A 20,954-nucleotide genomic window follows, 5' to 3' on the forward strand; every position below is an offset into this window, starting at 1 on the left:
GAGTCAGTCACTACAGACCTCCAAACTTCATGTGGTCTTCAGATTAACTCAAGAACAGTCTGTAGAGAGCTTCATGGAATGGGTTTCCATGGCGGAGCAGCTGCATCCAAACCATACATCACCAAGTGCAATGCAAAGCGTTGCATGCAGTGTTGTAAAGCACCACCACTGGACTCTAGAGCAGTGGAGACGTTCTCTGAAGTGACCAATCACTCTACTCCATCTGATGGATGAATCTGGGTTTGGTGGTTGCCAGGAGAACAGTACTTGTCTGACTGCATTGTGCCAAGTGTGAAGTTGGTGGAGGGGGGATTATGGTGTAGGGTTGTTTTTCAGGAGTTGGGCTTAGTCCCTTAGTTCTAGTGAAAGGAACTCTGAATGCTTCAGCATACCAAGAGATTTTAGACAATTTCAGGATCCCAGTTTTGTGGGAACAGTTTGGATATGAACCCCTTCCTGTTCCAACATGACTGTGCATCAGTGCACAAAGGTCCATAAAGACATGGATGAGAGAGTTTGATGAGGAAGAACTTGACTGACCTGCACAGAGTATAAACACACTCCTAAACCTTGTGGAAAGCTTTCCCAGAAGAGTTGAAGCTGTTGTAGCTGTAAAGGGTGTGACTTCATATTATACCATATGGATTAAGAATGGGATATCATTTAAGTTTATATGCGTGCAAAGGCAGATGAGCGAATACTTTTGGCAAAATAGTGTATCTGGAAACCTTATTTTCACTCTACTTGACTGTCGTGCAAGAGCAGTATACTTGCTGAAATTAAATCAAGCCAATTTATTCCCTTTATCACAAGTCTATTTTTGGGTTATAATGACTTGAAAAATCTAAGAATTTAATCAATCTTGCCAAGTCCCACTTAACAATTTGAGGTCCAATTTACAGTTCAGTAGCAAAGCCCCTTGTCCTTGAAAATTGCTTCCATTAACTTTTGTTCAATGTTCTTGCCTATCACATAGTGAGAAGGGCGTCGGAGTGAGTTAAGGGCTTTTGTTAGGAAAAAAATCAGAGCCTCTACAGAGATAATGTACTTTATCAATTTAAAGGCATAGGGTTACAAATGAAATGAGTTCATGCTCAAGCGCACAGAGAGATGCCATAGATCACGGCCCTGTTTGTAAGCTGAACGTTGAGTGTATCATATCCATGTGTTTCCTCTTTAGTGCTGTCTATTTATTTACATTGGTGCACGTTTTCTTGATTATTGAACACAGTTGTTATGACAAATGGCTGGTCTTGAGATTTTTTTTTTATAGCCGTTATAAAAAGACCATACCACTAAGGTTAAGTGTGCTCACTTTATTATTGTGCTTTAATATATTCACATAGCAATTTCCCATTAAGACCAACATCCATGTGGTGGCGTTAAATTAATCAGTGAAAATGATGGAACTGTAAACATACATAATTAGAATTTTATGATCCAAACACTGCAGTCAGTAGAAATGACTTCTATGCCAAGCAGCTTTTTGTTAGGAGTGTTAAATTATTAACACATTAAGATTTTGTCAGTAGTAGTAAGTCCTCCATGTTGTGTAAGGAATAGCAGTAAACAAACCTTTGTGAATGGTATTTGCTTCCCAAAGTAAGTGACGTTATTTGTCACCGATACAAACCGAGCAGAGGCGAGCGTTTAGTCGTCGTGTCAACATTGCACAGAAGATTATACTGTACTTCTTTAAATATGCTGCAACGTCCTCATCTGAGATGTTTTGTCCAGAGGCAAAAGATGTTAATGGGTAATTGCACAACTGATGTATGGCAAAAATGATTACGAATGCTGCTTAACGGATGAATCCCGCATTGCTTCCAAGTAATAATTCATCTTGTGATATTTCCTCTGCGGCTATAATCTCTTCAGCCATACTTAAAGAGCAGTGTTTTCATTTACGGGAGCGTGATCGATGTATGGCTGTTGCCTGCGAACATCACAGGCAGGGAGGATAAAATAATTTGAAGAGGAATGACGTCTTGCACTCACAGAAACAGGCAAGGTTAAGACTCTGCGCCAGAATGTGGACACTTGGAAGTCACAGCTTGAGTCAGAATCTAATAAGTGATCTATCAGGTAAAGCTGTGAGGCTGAGAGGCTGTGTGCAGGAGAAGTGGCTCAAGGACAAAGGAAGCTTAGATGGGCTTCTGAGAGCACATTATGATGGGACTTCATTGTTAAAATGTCATATAGTAGGATGGTGCGTGTAATGGCATGTGTTGTCATGACTGTCTGCCTTTATGGTCTTTTCCCAAGGGAGTGGATGGACGTGCTCAGCCCCCCTATTATGCCTCCCAGCCAGCAGAGAAGGTCAGGCAACACATGGAGCAATCTGAAAAATCTAGTCAGAGGTACAGTAACCTTCATTTCAGTCCTTTTGCCCCCAGACTGCCTTTTATGTCCTTGGAAGTCAGGAAGACAGCAAACAACTCGATGCTGTAACATTAACACTAATTGCACAAATGCTTACAACTAACGGAAACGTTCACTGGTGTCAGAGCTTACAAACCCATTACACTTCCGACAAAGACAGCGGGCAGCGTGGTGGGAAAGCAAGTGAATACTATATCTAATTAAGGGTAAAAAAAAAAAAAAGAAAAATCCAAGTGAGAGTGGAGCTCTCTGTCCTCCACATAACACTGTAGGTCAGAAGAGACAGGCTCATTACAGGTCTGAACCCCCAAGACACATCGACAAGGTTAATTGATGAAACCTTTCCAGTTTACAACATCATCTTTAAACCTCTCACACACTGTGTCTTATAATTAGTTTTCATTATTGTTGCCCGAGTTCTGATAAGATAAAATGTTCGTCCCGGAGCATTCCATAACCTTTTTAGCATTTAACTACCTGTCAGTTTAACAGCCAAATTCTCATGCTTTAAAGTAGTGGCGATTACAGGGAATCTCTTTACAGCTTCATAATGTGGTACTGGGTCTAGGGTGTCTTAGGTCATGATTGATGAGGAAAAAAATGGCAGCGGCAGAAAACTTTTAAATCCACCGGAGTCTGAAGGTCACCTCACCTACTAAGCTTTTCATTTTATTCCAGTAACAGCTGACTGAGTAGGCCCTTATTCATATCTGGCGTGGCTACGCTAGTATACATAAAAAATATACAATTTTACATTTATGTATTTTATTTGCGCAAAATTGATTGGATTTACTGCTCTGCTGTTATGTACATCTTGAACAATCACTTCTCAGTGACGCGGACTGATTTAATTACAGGAGGGGGAGAGCCAGAGGATGAAGGGGAGAACGAGGACGAGTATTTGAATCTGCTCTACGATCCTTGCCTGAACTGCTATTTTGATCCAAAGACGGGGAAGTACTATGAACTAGCTTGACTCAGAGCCAGTGAGAATCAGAATTAATAAATCACACTGACAGTGATTGAATGGATTCTGGATTTTTTAAAATTATTTTGAGCCCAAGCTTATTGATCAGTAATGAATTCTCCATTTGTAAAAAAAAAAAAAAAAAACTGTTTGTGACTGCTTTTTTGGGGGGAATGGGAGTTTTGTGTCTCCGTGTGCAGTGTCATGTTATTGGGTAAAATCAGACAGATGCTCTTTGAAAGTTCTTGCTCATTCAGCCGCACATCTGATGGTAGAAAGAGGGTTTTCAGGAGTCTCGACTGGCAAATTAAAATACAAGTCTTGTGAAAGAACATCCTGGAGCTTATTTTGACATGACATTTAAAATTTGGAGGGAGTTTTATTGAAGTATAGGTCATTTTTGGCTCTTTTTTTTTTAATCTTAATTTGTATCAAGAAAGTGTCATTGAAAATATGTTGACATGTGAGTATGTGATGTGAATTAAATGTCATCTGAAAGTGGCAGTGGATCCCATTTTGTGTGTTTGCTTGGATTTTAAATGAGAAGCTGGACAAGCTGTCCAACAAGGAGAGTACAATACACTTTAATACATTTGATTACCTTCAAAATATTCCAAAGACATGCTCGTGCTTTGTTGTGGTAATTGTGTTCACAGATGGACCCGTAACCATGATTTAAATTTTTTTTTTTTTCATGCTCTGTAACTTTGACTAGGAGTAACAACAGGCGGGCGTCTCACGAGGCTGGCAGGTCTTTTCATCATTCTTGCCAAAACACTCATCACACCTGATGTGAGATTGATTCAGCACGAAACAAACTGTTGCTTAACGATGAAAGGGAAAAATTAAAGAAAAGCAGCGAAAAATAACATTTGTTTATCACGTGCTGCTACATTCCCAGTAGTTTTAATTAAGCGACGGTAAACCTCATCGGTAATCTGAAAAAGGGGACGGCGTGTGCACAACAGTATTTTTTATTTTATGTTTTGTTTACATGGACAAATAACACACGTTCTTTTTCGTATTTTTTCCAGCAAATAGTTATGACCAGCTAAAATGGTGATTCTCGAATAACTGGAGCTAGAAGTTGCACCAGTCTTGAATATGTAAATATTACATAAGGAACTGTCCTAAATTAAGAGCCTTGCATTTTAAGAAGGATCTCACTGCTTTACATCAGAATGCATGACTGACTGTGAAATATGCCGAGGGACTGAAATACGTTTCTTCTTTAAAGTGGTGGCCTAACATATGTAACCACTGTTTTAAAGAAGAGAAGTGAAAATGCAGTCTCTTGACAAAACATTAGGTACAAGAGTGAACCAGAATACACTGAACATAACAGCCTGGCACTAAATCTCCCTCCACGACTCTTATAACGTTGATTATGGTAATTCAACTGGATGACCATTTTGAAGGGATGTAGTTTGCGGTGCTGTTAAATTGGATTGAATTAAACAGAAAAGTATTCGTCATTTGGTCTGGTCCGCTGACTAAAATAGGACTGCCAAGTTTATATGAATACGATTGGTGCAATGCAACTCAATAGGCTACAACAAAGCACAGCCTCCAGAAGGAAAACATGGCCGAAGCAACAGCTCTCTGTGTTAGTTTAAATTCATTCTGAATGCCATGACCTTCACGAAGCTTTAGTGCGGGACTGTTATATTAAAACACTTTCATTTTCACCAGCGTACCTAATGGACTAACAAGTGAGTGTATACTTTTGAGGGCGTGCCATTGGGGGAGGTCACGTGACGCTCAAATAAATATCACATGACGCGACATGAAAGCGGGCGTGGAAACAGGTGCACCGGGAACCAGGAAGTAAACAACTGGCGTTCGGATGGTCACTGTCACTGTCCGATAGAAAAGAGTTTTATTAAGTGCATACGCGTATATAAACATAAATGTTTCCGGCTAGTTTGACGTCGTATGGGTTGTAAAGTGCTGTGTTTTTAGGTTTTTAGCATGAGTGGCGGCGTGTCAACCGGGCTCTGAAGTTTAACAAACATGTCAGAACAACAGGTAGGAAACAGGTTGGAGCCTCTAGATGTCTGCTTGCAGCGGAACCGGTTTGCAGACTTTAATCTCTAATCTGCGCGGATAGGAGCGCTCATAACTTCAGCGGAGTGGAGATAATGGAGATTAAAGACGCATGTGTGTTGTGTTAGGTTAAACGCGAAGGTCAAACACGGGCTGTTCATCATATGGATGGACGATTAAGACTTCTGCACTCCGGAGGAACAGCAGCCCATATAGTCCAGAAGTAATCATGTGAACACGCGTATTTATTTATTTATTTATTTTTGACACTGATTGCACTTACTTTCTAATGTAGGATCCATCATCTCGTTGAGCTTCTGAGTTTGTGACTTCACTTTCATGGTCGTCAGCAATAGTCAGCACTGGTCAAATGATCAAATTTGTGCTGTGGCATTAATAATAGTTGGAGCTGACTTTGCGCTTGTGTGTCCATCGTGTGTCTCCACGTGAAAACAACTTACACTTTGAGATGATCTTAGCATTTTTCAACCGCGCAAACTTTTCGAATATAAACATGTTTATTGTTGTTATGCATCGTAAAGGGTTATTGGAGGCCCTCTCGGAACGTGCGTCCTTGTTTCCATTTCTAGACGTGTCTTTGTAGAATAATATAATGTTTACCGATCTAAGGCCAAATAATGTTGTGCGCGGTGATAAAATATGTGTCGCTGCAAAGAGAGCGCGTGGCTGTTTCTCTGTGTTTCCTGACACCAACGCACATTCGTGATAAATAGTTCCTGTCGAATTGTTGCTTTTTGGCCACGCTCCGCGAGACTCCTAATTATTGCTGGGAAGACTAATGTTCCCACACTCGGCTCCTAAACATTACAGCTAACTTTAAAGATGCTATAGTAATCTTGCGCGTGTGATCAGTGATTGCCACTAAGTCAATTTTTTTTGTGCCTGGCCAGAGATTCCCCAGCCCTGCTGCTGAGCTTCTGAGTTGTACACCAGTATGATTTATAATGCACCGCTGTTCAGCTGTCAGATCTCCTGCCTGTATTTCCTTTTTATCCGTGCCACACATCATGAACTGAGCTGTTAGGTTTATGGGCTCTTTAACTACCCCACTGTTAGATCTTATTGGATTCATTTGTCTTTTTAGGCCGGGTTAAGGCTTCACCCTGGGATTATTGCATCGGTGATCTTCGTCGCCGTGGTGGCAGTGGCTGCTGCTGTATTGATCATCCGAAAATACTGCTTCCCAGTCAAGTAAGCGACCTTGATTAAGGAGGCGGAACGTGATTATTTTAAACTCTTATCGCAGTAAAAACGCATCACCCTTTATTTCAGCGAGGCGACGTACAGATACTCATCGCTAAGGAGGATGGAGGATCAGCAGTCACCGCTGACGGAGGAGGATGGCGACAGAGGGCCCTGCACAGTGGGAGAGGAGTCAGATGAGGTCAGTGCATCACGGCTTCCCTGATGGTAGCTTTCGCTGTCATCTTTCCCCGAGCACAAGTCAACACAGCTGTAACCTTCCTCATCACATCACACGTCAATTGCAACTTCCTTTTTTCTTGTGACAGGATCTTTTGGAATAAGTCCCCAACTGGGAGGCTGCTGGACCGCCTGCAAAGGGGTTTACTGGAGATGGATTCTGTGCTTCAGGGCTCCAGCTACTGTTTATTTCATTATCGGTTATGTGCAGATAATCTCTAACATTAGCCATTTAATCAGAAAACGGTTAAAAATACATATTGCAATTTCCAACAGCCCGTGTCGACTTCAAATGCACCGTCTACTTCCAGCTGTGCAAAATTTCAAAATCTGAAATTTGCTGTGAAATACAGCGAAAGCTCGTGTTTGACAAGCTCGAACCATCAGATACCAAACCAACTGATGTTGAATGCAGCCGCCGAACTAGTCACGGCTCCGCTGTGGTTTATGCTTTTAGTTTGCCACATGTATTGTGTTATTTCTCATTATGATTTATGTAAAGTGTTTATCTCTGTTTGCATCATCACTGGGCTGTTACAAACAACTACCTTTGTCCGGGCTTTTTACCTCTCAGGTGAATGCAGGTTACTTCCAGACACACTCATAGGTGGAGGTTATACCTGCAAGCACAGTGAAGTGAAGGACCCTCTTTGTGTTTTTTTTTATGAGCACAAAATCTAATCTTTATTTTCTGAGCCAGTATTCTCCCAAAATGTGCCTCAGTACAACCTCAATCCAATATTTAATATTAGAGCTGACAGGTAAGGCTCACAAAGGATCAATAAAATGAAATGTGATGCAGTCAGTGTATTAAAGCAATATTTTACACCTCACTTCTTCTCTAAATTAGACTACCTTTAATTTGAAATGGGGGGGGGGGGCTTCTAAAAGAAAAAAAACAAAAAACAAAACCTGAAACGGGCCTAACTGGACCAGCTGGTGTTTCTTGAAGACGTTTCACCGCTAAGAGGCAAAACATCTTAAAGAACACCCGACAAGTTGGTGCTTATTTTGCTTGGTAATGTCGTAACATGGCATAATGACAACTGCCAAGTTTACAACCAGCAAAAAAAAAAAAAACAACAGTTGAAATCTATAATGGTACAGTGACTCATCACAAGAGGCTGACACAACCAATACAAATGTTCAGAAGTTGTCACAGACATATTTGGATCGTTTCCACATGTGCGGTGATAAGATATGTGTCATTACAGTGAATGCTCATCTCTGTTTCATTGTGTTTTCGTATTATGACACCACCGCACATGTGTGATAAATAGTTCTTATCGTTGCTCGGAACTGAGAAAAAAAGTGATGAATTCAAGTTCAGACCATTAAAACCCACCCCCCAAAAAAACAACATGGAAGCGAATATAGCTTGTCAGTCAGTAGAGTAAGATGTTGTAGGATCAGTGTTCGTGTCGGTGTCGTGTCAGTCGATCGTAGCTCTGGAGTCGTTTAAGCTCCTTGACACTCAGATTTATCTCGAGACAAAAATTGTCTTAATAGTAAATGTCATTATATGAGATGTGGACATTTCAAAAGATGCCTTTACGTTCACAGAGTCGCCAGTGTGAACCTGTGTCTGAATACGCAGCATAATGACACCTCGCAGCCAGTTGTTACCAAGCGCAAAGTGGCAATTTGACATTTCGTGGATTTCAAAACCCCTAATTGATCCGCAGCTAAAGATAGTCACAGATGATTTCCCTTTTCAATGCTACGTGAACCCACTTGAAGTCAATTTGCGGTGGAGCACAAAAAGTAAATCCGGGCTCGGCTTTGTGGCTTGGCGTTTTGCGTCACCTACACTCCCCCCAAAACCGGCAACTCCTTCTGGTTGTGCGTTGCCTGTAAACATTACAAGGTCAGTATCGGTGTCACAGGAGGCCACTGGCAGCTCCAACTGATGAATGATTAACCAGAAATCACCTCAGTGCAGTTTAATTATCGCTTGCGTGATTAGCAAATTAAACAGTGAAACAAATGTATTGTCACCTGTCCGTTCTTGTTAGGACTTCAAACTGTTACTGTGCATTTGCACGTCATATAAGTGCTCTCTGCTGCTACTGATGCTGATGGTATTACCGCTGTCTACTGTGTGTTTTTATATGCTGGTGCTCATTTTAACAGATACGTGTTCATTAAATACAGTGATCCCGTGGCTGAAGTGGAGTGTGTGTTTTTCGTCCAAACCCTGACCTTGATTGGTGATTTACTCTTTATCTGAAAGGGAATCTCAGCTTCATCAGAGAGGAATTGTTTTATTTAAGAATTGCTCACATCCAAATGACAAATACTAAAGCGGTGAAGCGTTGTTTGTTTCATTACTGCCTATTTATTTTCTGCAAAGCCACAGAATGAAACTAAACATGGCTGTTTGGTTGTTTAATGTCCTTCCTCCTGGTCAGTAAGTGGTGCACAAAGACCCTCTGCTGGTCGCCTGTGGTACCACACACACACCGTGTCGTGCGTTCGAGGACCTCGTTAAGTTAAAATGCTGCAAAGGTTTGCAAAGTAACACAGGGGGAAATTAAATCTTGGTCTTTTTTTCATCCTCAGGGCCTTTGATGTCAGGTTGCCGTCATAATCTAAGGGGCCCCTTCTCAAACCCTGCTTTTAATTTTTAAGTTGTTTCTACGCTCAGATTTTGAATATTTAATATCTATTCATCTTCCGAGTATCCAGTTGTGGGACGGAGTACGCCTCAACAAGTAGGAGAGGTTATCAACTACATTCTGTGGAGTCCTATCCACCACCATCCTCCACACACACACACACACACACACACACACACACACAGTGAGGGAATATCTTCTAAAAGAAAGGTGCACTTTGTGCCACTTGAGTTCAGAGGATTGGAGAATGTCAAGAAGCACTGAAGCTGTTCTGGAGACATTTTGTATGTGTGTGTGTGTTTGTGTGTTTTTCGCCCATCCCTTTTGTGCGATTTATGTGTCAAAATATGTCCAAGGAAGAAAAAAGGAAAACAAGAAAAGCTGTTTTTGTTTAGAGGCTCTCCAGACAGGTAAAGACTGAGCCGTTGTTCGGGGATCCTCCCGGGCGGATGCTCGCTGACACAGGGGCTTGACCTCCGCTTTAAGGGATTATCGCAACTTTCATCTAAATGCAGCTAATGGCTTTGCTGCTTTTTGTAAACAGTGTTACCTGCACAGCATGAGTGAGGACTTCACCCGAAAAAACGAAAACAAAAAAACGCGAGGGATGCATCGCCCTGTTTATGCTGTCTTCATTCCAATAAACCTTAGTCCTCGCTCTCATCCGTCTTGCTCGGGTCTCCAGGATTTGCAAATGAATTTCACATCAGATTCTACAGTGTTTTTAGTTTCTTATCAGAAAACTCGTTTATGCCTCTTTTTATTCCATGCTGATTTTGTTGTGTAAAATCCTTTGATTGTTTTTTCTTTCTGTAGTCTGTAGTGGGGTTTTGTGTGTGTGTGTGTGTGTGTGTGAGCTGCTTTATGCAGATGGCTCCGTATATCATATGGGTTTTACTGAAATTTACATACAAATAGAAAACTCTGACGACTGGTTCAGTGATTCTTTTAACCTGTTTTTTTTTTCTTTTTTTCATTCAGTCATCGTATTTGAAACACGAGGCGTTTTTTTTTTTTTTTTGGCTTTTTTTTTTTGTTGTGTTTTTTTTCTTCCTACTCTTTGTGACTTTGCCCTACGTAGGTTTCGGATGCTGGTTCGCACCATTAGCAGAGGCCTATTTCCTGTTAGCAAGCCCCATTGTTCGGCACAAGTATCTATTACCAGTAGACACCTTCTTCTTATTTGACATTGTGAAGAACAGGAACTTGATCGTCCAGTTCACTGTAGGTGTGTACGCGTATATAATGACACATTCTGGGTTGTGTGTCGCGTTCAGAGGAGGCCCACAACACACCGGCCCTGTTTGCATATCCGAACACTTTCCCTTCAAGGCATGGTTGTAGGAGTTGTCAGGGAGCCCGTTCACGGAGATGACACCAAAGCTCTGCTGTGTCTACAGCATTTTTCGTGGAGTGCTTCATTTGAAAGGTGTCGACTCTTCCTCTTAGGACTGGGGAAAAAAAAGAAAAAGCTCTCTGATTCGTTCCAGATATGAGGCATCGAAGTAAGACTTTTTCTTTCTTTCTTCTTTTTTTTTAAAAAAAAAAAAACATACAAACAAAAAATAGTTGTTTTGGTTCTGTCTGCAAATCTTTCTCTGCCCTCTGTTTGATTGTTGGCAGCTGCTTTACACCTCACTGCTGTAACTGTTGTCCTCCTAATCACATGGGGAATCTCCATCAATTTATTCGGTGCACAGGAGAAAGCAAATGACATCCTCGGTGAGATATTCTATTACTGTTTCACCTGAAACCCTAAACTGCATTTTTTTGTGTGCGCCGCTTGAAAAATTCAAAGCAGGTCAAAGATTCTCGTTATTTTCTGAATGGAATAAAGCTCAAATTATCTATCACTGTCTTTTATGCTAATCTGTTCTCCATTTTCAGCCACACGTGCACCTGTGCCGAAGTGCAGCCTCTCCAGAGTCTGCCCCCCAGACCACTTTGCCTTGTATGTGACAAGCGGAGCCGCTGATATCGTCGGGCCAAAGATCTGTTTCAATGGTAAAATGTATGTTTCAGTGCGGCGGCTCAGGTCAAATAGCTAAGCACAGAGAGGATCTCACCTTTAGTTATCCGCTAATTTGGACTATTGTGCAAAAAGAATCTCTTTTACAGAGCACAAAAATCCAATGTTTTTTTTTGCACTGCCTTATTTTGCACAAATTACCTCACTGTTTACATTTTCAAATCTCAGCAATCATATTATATTACCAATTTTTTAGCACTATTAATTCCCGTTCCACACTGTATATAGAGAATATTCTTATATTATATATTATATAGTGCTTTTATTTATTGTATATTTTGTATATTCTTTTAAATTTGATATTGTTATTCACCGTTGTTACTGTGACAAGGGAATTTCCCATACGTGTGGTAAATAAACAGTGTGTTACGTCTTTATCTGTGTCTCAACAGCATCATGAGCCATGTGCTGAACAATGTGAAACCAGGGCTGAACATTGTGGTGGTAAATGGTGAGTGAAATAACACCTTCACCCCCTCAAAACACAGACAGTCACGCCGTGTCAAGTAGTGCCAGGTAAATAATTTAATCTGGTGAAGCTTTCTTTTTTTCCCTAAGAGTGAGATTTATAATGAAAAGTCAGGGTCATTTATCATCTGTTTTATGGAGTTTCATGGTCGTGCACAACATGACCGTCGTGTCTTTTACATCAGTGACTTGTACTAATGTGTTGTGTTTTTTTTCCCGTATCAAAGGTGAAAATGGAGCTGTGGAAAAATCTGACAGTCTTAACATGAAAACAGGAAGTGAGAGCTTTTTGAAATCTTTTAATCACATTTTCAATTTCAACCTTTTTGAAGGCTTTATGCATCTTTATTTTTTTAATTTCAATTTTAACTCTGACAAAAGACCCAGAAGACAACCTGGCGTACCTGAAGGAGATAAAAGCTGGAATGATCATCCTGGTGGCCTCGTTTGATGATGTGACAACAAAGTAAGTTTAAGTCTCACTTGTTCGACGTTTAAAAAAAAAATGGTTTCACGTATCGAAATGGGACCTGTTTTACTACTTTGTGGCAGGATGACAAATGAAGTGAGGGAGATATTTGTCGGGATGGGAAGCACTTTGATCCAGTCTGTGAAACGGAGAGACAACTGGGTGTTTGCCGGAAGAGCTGGAACGAAAATCAAAAGCCTCTTTGAGCAGGTTGGTGAACCCATTGTGGGTAGTCTTGTTTGTTCTGCTCGTGTCAGAAATGACCGTCTATTTTAGATTATGCTAAAAAAACAAACAAAATAACAATAACCTGTTTTCTCCCCTGCTCACCTGTCAGCGGACTGTTAATAATGAGAAAACCAACACTTACGAAGGATGGCCGGGGGTGGCGGAGGTGGGCGGCTGTTTCCCGAGAACGGTGACTGACAGAAACTTGAAAGAACCTCTGGTGGACAGCAGAATGTGATGGAAGCTCAAGGGCCTCTCCAAAAACCTATCAGTCTCTATAAAACAAATAGCTTGAAACACATTGTACAATGCCTTAAAAAAAAAAAAAAAAAGCATTCAACCCCCATTCCCCATCTGAACGCTGCAGTTTTACTCTGTTCTTCTTTGAACTGCTCTGTTCTGCTCGGTCACGTTGCACGAACTCAAAGTCCATTTACAAATTTATTATATTATTGTAATTTATTGGATTGAGGTCTGGGCTTTGACTCGGGCCACTCCAGTTCTCTCACAGGCTGTGTTGCTGGCCGTCTGCAGTGTTTGGTGTCTGTCAAACACTGCGTCTTTCCTGAGGACCTGATGGGACCGAACAACTTTCTTCCGGTTGAAAGTGGAATCTCTCCCATGTCTTTGGCGGAACTCCAGTCAGGATTTCTCGTAAAGCTTCGTCTGGCAAAGAACATGTCCAGAGTCTCTCCCATCTCGGGTGGTTAAGCTTTTAACTGGTCATAGATGTCTTGGTGGTCTCCCTCACTTGTCTCCTCCTGACACAGTCCCGCTCCAGGCAGATTTACGCATGTTCCGTGTTCCTTCCATCTCCTAATGATGGGTTCAGCTGAACTCCAGGGCATGTTCAATGTTCATTTTTCTGTATCCATAACCTGACTCATTGCTTTTCAATAACTCTTTTGTCTTTGTGGTGTAATTGTAGCCAGGAGGAATGCTGATTAACCAGGGATGGGACCTTCCAGACACAGATTCATATTCACAGGACTGCGCGTTTGACAATGATACCATTAAAAAAAGAAAAAAAAAAAGGTAAAACATCCAAGGGGATGGCTGCTTTTTGTAGGCACTGTATTATTGTTTCATTTATTGCATTGAATTCATGCACATTTGTGAGTTTATTACTGTTGAGTTATTGTTGGATCTCTTACGGCTGTCCTACCTTGAACAGCCTTCTGTTAATGGAGTCTGCCTGGAGTTTCCTTTTCCTGAATAAGGGATCTATGCATAGCATTGTTGGCTGAGGCTGTTGATTTTGCCTGTATAAACGAAGCTGGCTACACTACTTAGTGATAGAAAATGCTAAATAAATGTTAGCTAGAAATCAAGGACGTCGTCCGACACCTCAAGAGTGTGACTTGATTCTTTGCAAGTATCAGGTACGCATTGAAATGCCAACAGTTTTTTTTTTCTTCCCTCTGGGACAAACAGCACAATAACAGTACTGTTTAAGCAGCGTTTTACTGTGCAAACTGTTCAACATACCAGCATTAGCTCAGTGGAATGGTTCCTAACCTGGAGCGACAAGATAAATGACAAGGGAGGGGAGATAAATCTGACTTGGGGTGAGATTAATGGGAAGGGAAAGAAGAAATTCTCCTTTACAAATTTTTGATAAGTTCCCTTTGACTTTTCTCAGATCTCTGTGGGGATTGCTGGATAACTTGATTTGTCTTTGCCTAGAACAGTTATTTAAATTAAACCTTTTGATCTGGGTCTCTTTGATGGAACTTTTAACAGCTCGTGGAGATCTGAAATGTGTTAAGGAGCTTGATGGACTCTTCTACAAGATGACACGAGTGTAAAAAAAAAAAAGATGTATTTTATATGCTTATCATGTTTTCTATTTTCATTTTTATATCTTCATTTGAAATGTAACTTGTAAAGTGTGAGTAATTTTCCCTTTAAACACTCAAATAAAACACGAGAACCGTAGGATTCTCCTGAAGCAAATGTGCTTTGCTTCCTTTCCTACACTGCCTGTACCCACGTTAAATATTCTTTGAGCACGTCGGGCCTGTTCTCCGGAGTTTGTATTCTACTTAGCTGCTGCTTCCCTGGGAGCATCACCATTGGTCCGAACGCAGAGCACGTTCCTCTCTCTGTGACATTCTTGGCCGCTGGAGCAGAGAGAGCGTAACCTCGAATTATTGCTGAAACTCTGGTCCACTGCAAGCCCAGCAGGCATCTGTGCAGGCTCCGAATGAGGATTCATACTGAGGACATGGGAGTCACCCATGGGAAGAAGGTAAGTTTCTTGTTCTTTGCTCTTTCTCCAAGATATATTGCACGTGTGTCATGTCTGTAGTCACTTTAAAAGTCATAATCCAGCACGCTGCGTGTGTTTTAGGGAAGATTAAAAGAAAGATAATGGAAAAATCTTCCATTACAGTGAGCTCTTTTTATAGCATGCCTGACAGTAAATTGCACATTATTTTCAGTGTTATTCTACAGTACGGTAGGATAACACTGAAGTAATATTCCCCTCTCTGTTTTGTCTCTAACTTTTACCCATGCACAAATGCCTAAACCGAATAGAAGTCTTTATCCAAGTGAAAAAACGGCCTCTGAAGAGTGGGCCTTGGAGACTGTTTATCCTGTCATGTCCTATTAATTCTTCTCCACACAATAGCCACTGTGTGAGATTCAGCCAAACAGCACGACTCCTCTCTCATCAGCCAAACAGCAGCAGCAGCAAAGTTGTCATTAAAATTCTCTCAGTGCTCTTCTTGATTCCCCCTCACTCTGACCGCTTACTGTCACCTTGTTAAATGTTTTATCTTATTTGAATATTGGAACAGGAGAACATTTAACAATACCTATAGATCTTTATCTATACAGATAAAATCTCTCTATATATACTCTGATCAGCCACAACATTATGAATATTGTGTAGGTCTCCCTCCCACAGTTGTGACTCATCAGAGAATGGACATGGGTCCTCTGAGGGTGTCCTGTGGTGTCTGGTAACAGGATGTTGTTAGTGGGTGTGGGTCTCTGTGGATCATCCCACAGATATTTGATCAGTTTGGGATGTAGAGAATTTGGAGGCCAGGTCAACACCTTGTGCTGTTCTTCATGTTTTTTAAGTTGTTCCTTTATTATTATTATTATTAGCCTTTATTTAACCAGGTCGATCCCACTGAGATACAAAGACCTCCTTTCCAAGGGAAGCCCGGCCAAGACAGCAGCCTGGGAAAGTTCTGACAATTAAGAACATACAGAAACTCACACAACACAAATAAAATAAACTATTTTAGTGTGTGTGTGTCTGTGTCAGGCTGCATCCTACTGGGGATGGCTGCTGCCATCAAAGAGTGTCACTGCTATGGGGTGGGGGTGTCTGGTCTGGTCTAGGTGCCAAGTCCAAAAGTGTTCGAGCAGAACATTGTACTGTGACCATAGTCTAGTGTGGGACCATAGTATTATTTACTTCTCCTGTCAGTGGTCGTAATGTTGTGGCTGATCAGTGTATTTGTAGCAGACAAATATGATCTGATGTGATCAGTGTATACATACAGTATATATAGTATATATAGTATATATATATATATATATAGAGAGAGAGAGAAATCCTGACTAATAATGCTCAGAGAAAAAGTTTTTCATTTTACAGTCAGACAGTATTTTCCTGCACGTTCATGAAATAAAACAGATAGGAGCGGAGAGGAAAACGTTAGCTCAGCTGTCCAGCCTTATAACCACGGGGGAATCATTCCCGTCTCCGCTATTAATTCTGCACCAACTCCAGCAAATGAGTAACGCAGTGGGAATCAAACTGTGTTTTGTTTAATACCGTCATTAATGATGTGGCAGCCTTCCACCTCACCTCTGCTCGCTCCACTGAACACGTAGCAGCAGAGCCGACACTTTATTTATCTGTCAGCATCATAATACGGCTTTGTGTTGCTTCCATTTGCATGAAATGTTGACCCGGGGGGGAAGTCTTCTATTTATCTATCTTATTTATGTTTTATTTTTTTGACTGGGGCACATTATCTTCTACATGACTGTTTTCTGTTGACAGAGAGATCTCCAGCATTTCCCCGGTAGAAGTGAGGCATGCCGTAATGGGTCTGGTGAGAAAAATATCCATTTGCAATTGTTGTCTTTTGCAAGTTGTTATTTTGCCCGTAAAATGTCATCCATCGCGGGAGCCTCTCGCTGTGAGCCAGCACAGTACAGCGCTGAGCCACTGGTGTATCCATAATATCTGTTATTATTATTGTCATAAAGGGGCAGGGTAAAGTTCTTGGCCTGTTTGTGTGACTCGGGGAAAAACAAGGGCATGGGGCGGAGAGGAAGTGTTGGAAATTGTGTGGCTGTTCTTATTTACGGAATAGACTGTCTTATTGATTCGGACTATCCTTAAAGAGTAAAAGGAAAAGACATAATCTGTTAAGTCAATGAACCGTTATGTTCCTGTCAATAAACCATTTGCCTAGTGACATTTGGTATTCCCGGTGAATTGTGTTTTAAAGCTACTACACAGTCAGTGCCCTCGGACCAATCTGTTCTGGACACTCTCTGAGGGTAACTATCCACTGGGGATTTCCCCCTAAACTACACACCTTCAAAGGCCTTCTCCCTGTCTGCGTTCACACGGCCAACAAGAACACTGTGGTGATGTAACAGTCAGCTGACTCTTGTTACAGTTGCATCATGTAGTTCTGTGTGACGTGCAGCAACGTCCGACAATGTAGCGTAGACTTTAAAGCCCAGGCTTCACTTTCAGCCCATTTTTTCTGCTTTTGTTCCACTGTTAAGCGTTATTTTAAGAACAGTGTTTTTTTTTGTTTGTTTCTTTTTGCACGGCTAGCATTTTACATCAGATGGAGTCGTGTTTACTGTTCCTGACTTATTCACAACCACACCAGTTTCTGAGTTTATGAAGTGTGTGAGGAAACTTTGATCATTCAAATTAGCCTCATCTTTTCATTTCATCTGTGCGTCGTGCTACCTGCTGATTCTTGCTAAATTATTGACCTCGGTGGTTCTCACAACTTACATCAAAGTTGCCACGTGAAGCATTTTCCGTGCACAACTCTCTACTCCAGCAACAGGCTCAATAAAATCTGAACGTCATAATTGTTTTCCTCTGAAATTTGAACTTAATGTGATGATTTGCTGTTTGAATAGCTAACGCTTTGCTAATTGTTTCTTTTTGAAATTGCTTGTTGTGCTAAAAGGCTGCTGTGAGCTTTTGCTGTGTTAGTAAATGTGACGTGCTGATGTTGAAGTCGTGAGTAGATCATTGGTATACACCATAGGTCTTCAATATTGACTGTATATACTATGGATAAACCCGTTGTGACGTCACCCATTGGATTCTGAACCTCAAAAATGAAGCCTGAAGTGGGCGGAGCCTGTGGTCGCCATGTTGATGAGCTTTACTCCACCCACAAACGGATATTCCAAATAAGGACGTATGGGGGTTATGTCGGACGTTGAGACCCGCCCACTCAACTCTCCGCTATCTGTTAGCTCAGGCTACCACCAGTCACTCAAAGCAGGAACGCCCTTAATTATGTAAGATTTTAATTAAACCTTAATAAAAAATAAACTAATGAGTTAGAAAAAAATTCACTCCCTGTATAGTTGTCATGAATAGTGAAATGAACCATCGAGACCGAAACCATTTTTGTACCAGGCTGTAAACATGTTTAATAATGCTGTAAAGTTGGGCTTTTTTAACATGAGGGTCTATAGGGATTTGCGCCCTCAAGCGGCCACTTGATGAACTGCAGATTTTTTCACTTCCACATGGGCTTCATATATTTTTTAATCTACAAAAATATAAATTTCTTTAAATACACATTAACATGAATCCTACATATTAAGGGATAAGGGATTGATTAATATTATTAATAATATGCAAAATGATGATAATGTTGTATATTTATAAATGGCACTAGGTCGAGTTTAATATAGAACACACGTAGTAGGTAGGGGGTCCCTACTTAATCTCCTTGGCCTGGAAATGTTGAAGACCCCTGGTATACACCATAAAACATTAATAACCTAAACATTCATTATTACATTTGGGAACAGTTTGACAAGACAATTGCCATTTCCTCTCTCCTTTTGCAGAAGATGTCTTTAACAAATTCCTCTTTCTTCAGTTAATAATATTCAGCCTCAGCTATTCTAAATCAAATGTTTAGGTTTGTTGGCACGTTTGCTTCTTCTTAAGCCTCCATGATGCAGGCACATCAGACTGAACAGGAAGACCGATTCCCAGAGCTTCAGGCTCATCCATGCCAACTACAGCACGAGGGGGAGGGGAGTAATCTAATCAGACCCCCAAAACCTCTCAGTCATTTAATTGCTTCCAAGAGCCACCAGGAGCTCCACAAAGAACTGCGGATGGCCCACAAGAGGTTGGACGGACACTCTGAAAGTCATAAACGGCCACACTTTAGTTTCATTATTTATATAAATCATTAAGGCTGTCTGTGTGTCTGACAGGAGAGTGTCTCAGGAAGGGAAGACCGAACTCCAGAGGGCTCTGGAAAAGAGGAAATGGGATCAAAGGGTGAAGGCAAGCAGGGACCAGGAGGAGGCAAAGAAGAACACATCCCCTCTTCATCAAGAGCTGCTGAAAAGACGCCGCAGGCTTGAAAAGGTACACGTGGGATATGTAATACTCTTTCATAATTCCAATTATATCTGCCTGAGAAAACATAATCATTATAATTAAATGAGGTTCATTTTTTTCTGGGAATTACTTCTCATGAAGCATTATATCATGTAAGATAGATGTGGTGTAGCTTCTTTCCTCCCCACACAGAAGAGTGACATTCCTCTCGAGATCTTATGATTATACAACGTAAAACTGCTACTGGAATATCACGTCGTTCTGCAGTCAGCCAGTGGAGGGCAGTCCAGTCTTGGCTCCTACACCAAATTCATATTAGTTTAAATGCAGCTTCCTGGTCCACATCACAGGAGGAGAATGAATCTATTTATTTAATTGCTCATAAAGCCATTTTCATGTTGTTGGACTGTGGACTTAAGGACATAAATATAAGGTGTGAGAGACTCTTTCTCATTCAGGCCGCGGTGGAGTGGGTATTTACTTTGTTTATGGAAGTAAAAGCAGAAATATTGCTCTGCACAAATACTTTGCTACAGGTAAAACTAGGGTGAAAGAAGTCAAATGTAAAGGTAACTACTGTGAGCATTTTTAACTTGCATTAATGTTACAATGTTACAATTTCAGTGTTGCAGTTGTGCAAGAATCATTTTTAAATATAGGTTGTTACAGTGTTATCTTTTGTCAAGTTGTCAAACATGTAATGGGGTGGAACAAAATCCATATTTCCTGCACCACTGAAAGAAACAAACGCATCAAATCTTAGTCACATTACACCGCCACATTTAGAGAACCGCTCCCAGACAGACGCCGGGAAAATGTCTCGTGACGAAAATGATGATCACTTCAGTGCAACTGCACGCATGAGCTCCAGATGCAAGTGCATTTCCATCTCTCCACAGCTGGAGAGAGACGAGAGACACAAGCAGGAGGAGCCCGAGTTCCTCCAAGTCAAAGAGAGACTGAGGAGAACCGCAGCGCTGGACGGGGGAGGAAAACAAGTGTGACAGATAAGAGCACGTTGACTGTCGTCACCGGAGTAGACCGCTGGGAATAAGAGACGCTGGGATTAGATGTTAGAGCTTAAGTGCCTTCCACGGTGAATAGATAAGGCTGCTCAGTATTCACGGCGGAGGCGACACCTTCCGGTCAGGTCGAGGCATGTCATCCATTTGTGGTGCGAGTTGCTGACTTTAAAGGTGCAAGGAGAAGTGAAAAAGAATGATATCATGATAAGATAATATAATCTGAATGTTCACCTGAATGTTTAATGTCTGTGTATGTGGCTTTTTCTCTAACAATGCAAATGAAATTCACATAATAATGGCATCAATTAGGAATGTTAGTGCTTATTATTTTATCTTTAATATATTTGACTACGAATCACGTACATGTTCTGAGGTTCCCCGATATGACGTCTGATAATCAATGAACACTGGCTCCTGCTGTAACACTCCTTAACTGTGTGTTTTTTTTAAACCTGCAGTATTTCCTTTACATTATATTGTACATGTGCTGATTGTGTCGCATACCGTTCACTTAGAAGGACCATGAAATGAGTAGGTAAATAAGTAAAGGTGCAAATATGTGAAATAATTCATAACTTTATTGTCTGTACGTGTTATTTCATGGGTCGAACCCGTTTCACTGTTTCACCTTTTTACTGCATTTAAAAATAAAGTCACAGAGAAATGACAGAACCCACA

General features: G+C 41.0%; 3 protein-coding genes across 3 annotated transcripts in view; all 3 read left to right on the forward strand.

Moving 5' to 3' along the window:
* The window catches only part of cfap20dc (CFAP20 domain containing), a 29,151-nt gene extending 25,298 nt beyond the window's left edge, over positions 1 to 3,853 (forward strand). Inside the window, exons 17-18 of the mRNA XM_047582230.1 lie at positions 2,266 to 2,360; positions 3,240 to 3,853. Of these exons, the coding sequence (XP_047438186.1) occupies positions 2,266 to 2,360; positions 3,240 to 3,358 (214 nt within the window). The 3' untranslated portion in view covers positions 3,359 to 3,853. The remainder of the gene's footprint in view (positions 1 to 2,265; positions 2,361 to 3,239) is intronic.
* Positions 3,854 to 10,528: 6,675 nt separating this feature from the next.
* si:dkeyp-67f1.2 (uncharacterized protein LOC556106 homolog) lies at positions 10,529 to 13,567 on the forward strand. Its single transcript, XM_047583202.1, has 8 exons — positions 10,529 to 10,961; positions 11,080 to 11,178; positions 11,344 to 11,467; positions 11,878 to 11,936; positions 12,181 to 12,231; positions 12,335 to 12,419; positions 12,506 to 12,632; positions 12,760 to 13,567. Exons 1-8 carry the CDS (start codon positions 10,949 to 10,951, stop codon positions 12,886 to 12,888), a joined length of 687 nt encoding a protein of 228 aa, XP_047439158.1. The 5' UTR covers positions 10,529 to 10,948; the 3' UTR covers positions 12,889 to 13,567.
* Positions 13,568 to 13,707: 140 nt separating this feature from the next.
* Positions 13,708 to 20,948, forward strand: LOC125006800 (actin-associated protein FAM107A). The gene is made up of 5 exons (XM_047583203.1): positions 13,708 to 14,901; positions 16,681 to 16,732; positions 18,847 to 19,033; positions 19,122 to 19,278; positions 20,151 to 20,948. The coding sequence occupies exons 1-5, from the start codon at positions 14,857 to 14,859 to the stop codon at positions 20,253 to 20,255; spliced, it is 546 nt and encodes a 181-aa protein (XP_047439159.1). The 5' UTR covers positions 13,708 to 14,856; the 3' UTR covers positions 20,256 to 20,948.
* Positions 20,949 to 20,954: the final 6 nt, after the last annotated feature.

The sequence above is a fragment of the Mugil cephalus genome, chromosome 4 (assembly GCF_022458985.1).
Source record: "Mugil cephalus isolate CIBA_MC_2020 chromosome 4, CIBA_Mcephalus_1.1, whole genome shotgun sequence".
Lineage (NCBI taxonomy): Eukaryota > Metazoa > Chordata > Actinopteri > Mugiliformes > Mugilidae > Mugil > Mugil cephalus.

Coding starts and splice junctions, on each gene's coding strand:
- si:dkeyp-67f1.2 (XM_047583202.1), top strand. Junction 11,937..12,180: donor GAACATTGTGGTGGTAAATG/GTGAGTGAAATA, acceptor CCCGTATCAAAG/GTGAAAATGGAGCTGTGGAA. Junction 12,232..12,334: donor TCTTAACATGAAAACAGGAA/GTGAGAGCTTTT, acceptor CTCTGACAAAAG/ACCCAGAAGACAACCTGGCG.
- LOC125006800 (XM_047583203.1), top strand. CDS start 14,857: ATGAGGATTCATACTGAGGACATGGGAGTCACCCATGGGAAGAAG. Junction 19,034..19,121: donor CTGCGGATGGCCCACAAGAG/GTTGGACGGACA, acceptor TGTGTCTGACAG/GAGAGTGTCTCAGGAAGGGA. Junction 19,279..20,150: donor GACGCCGCAGGCTTGAAAAG/GTACACGTGGGA, acceptor ATCTCTCCACAG/CTGGAGAGAGACGAGAGACA.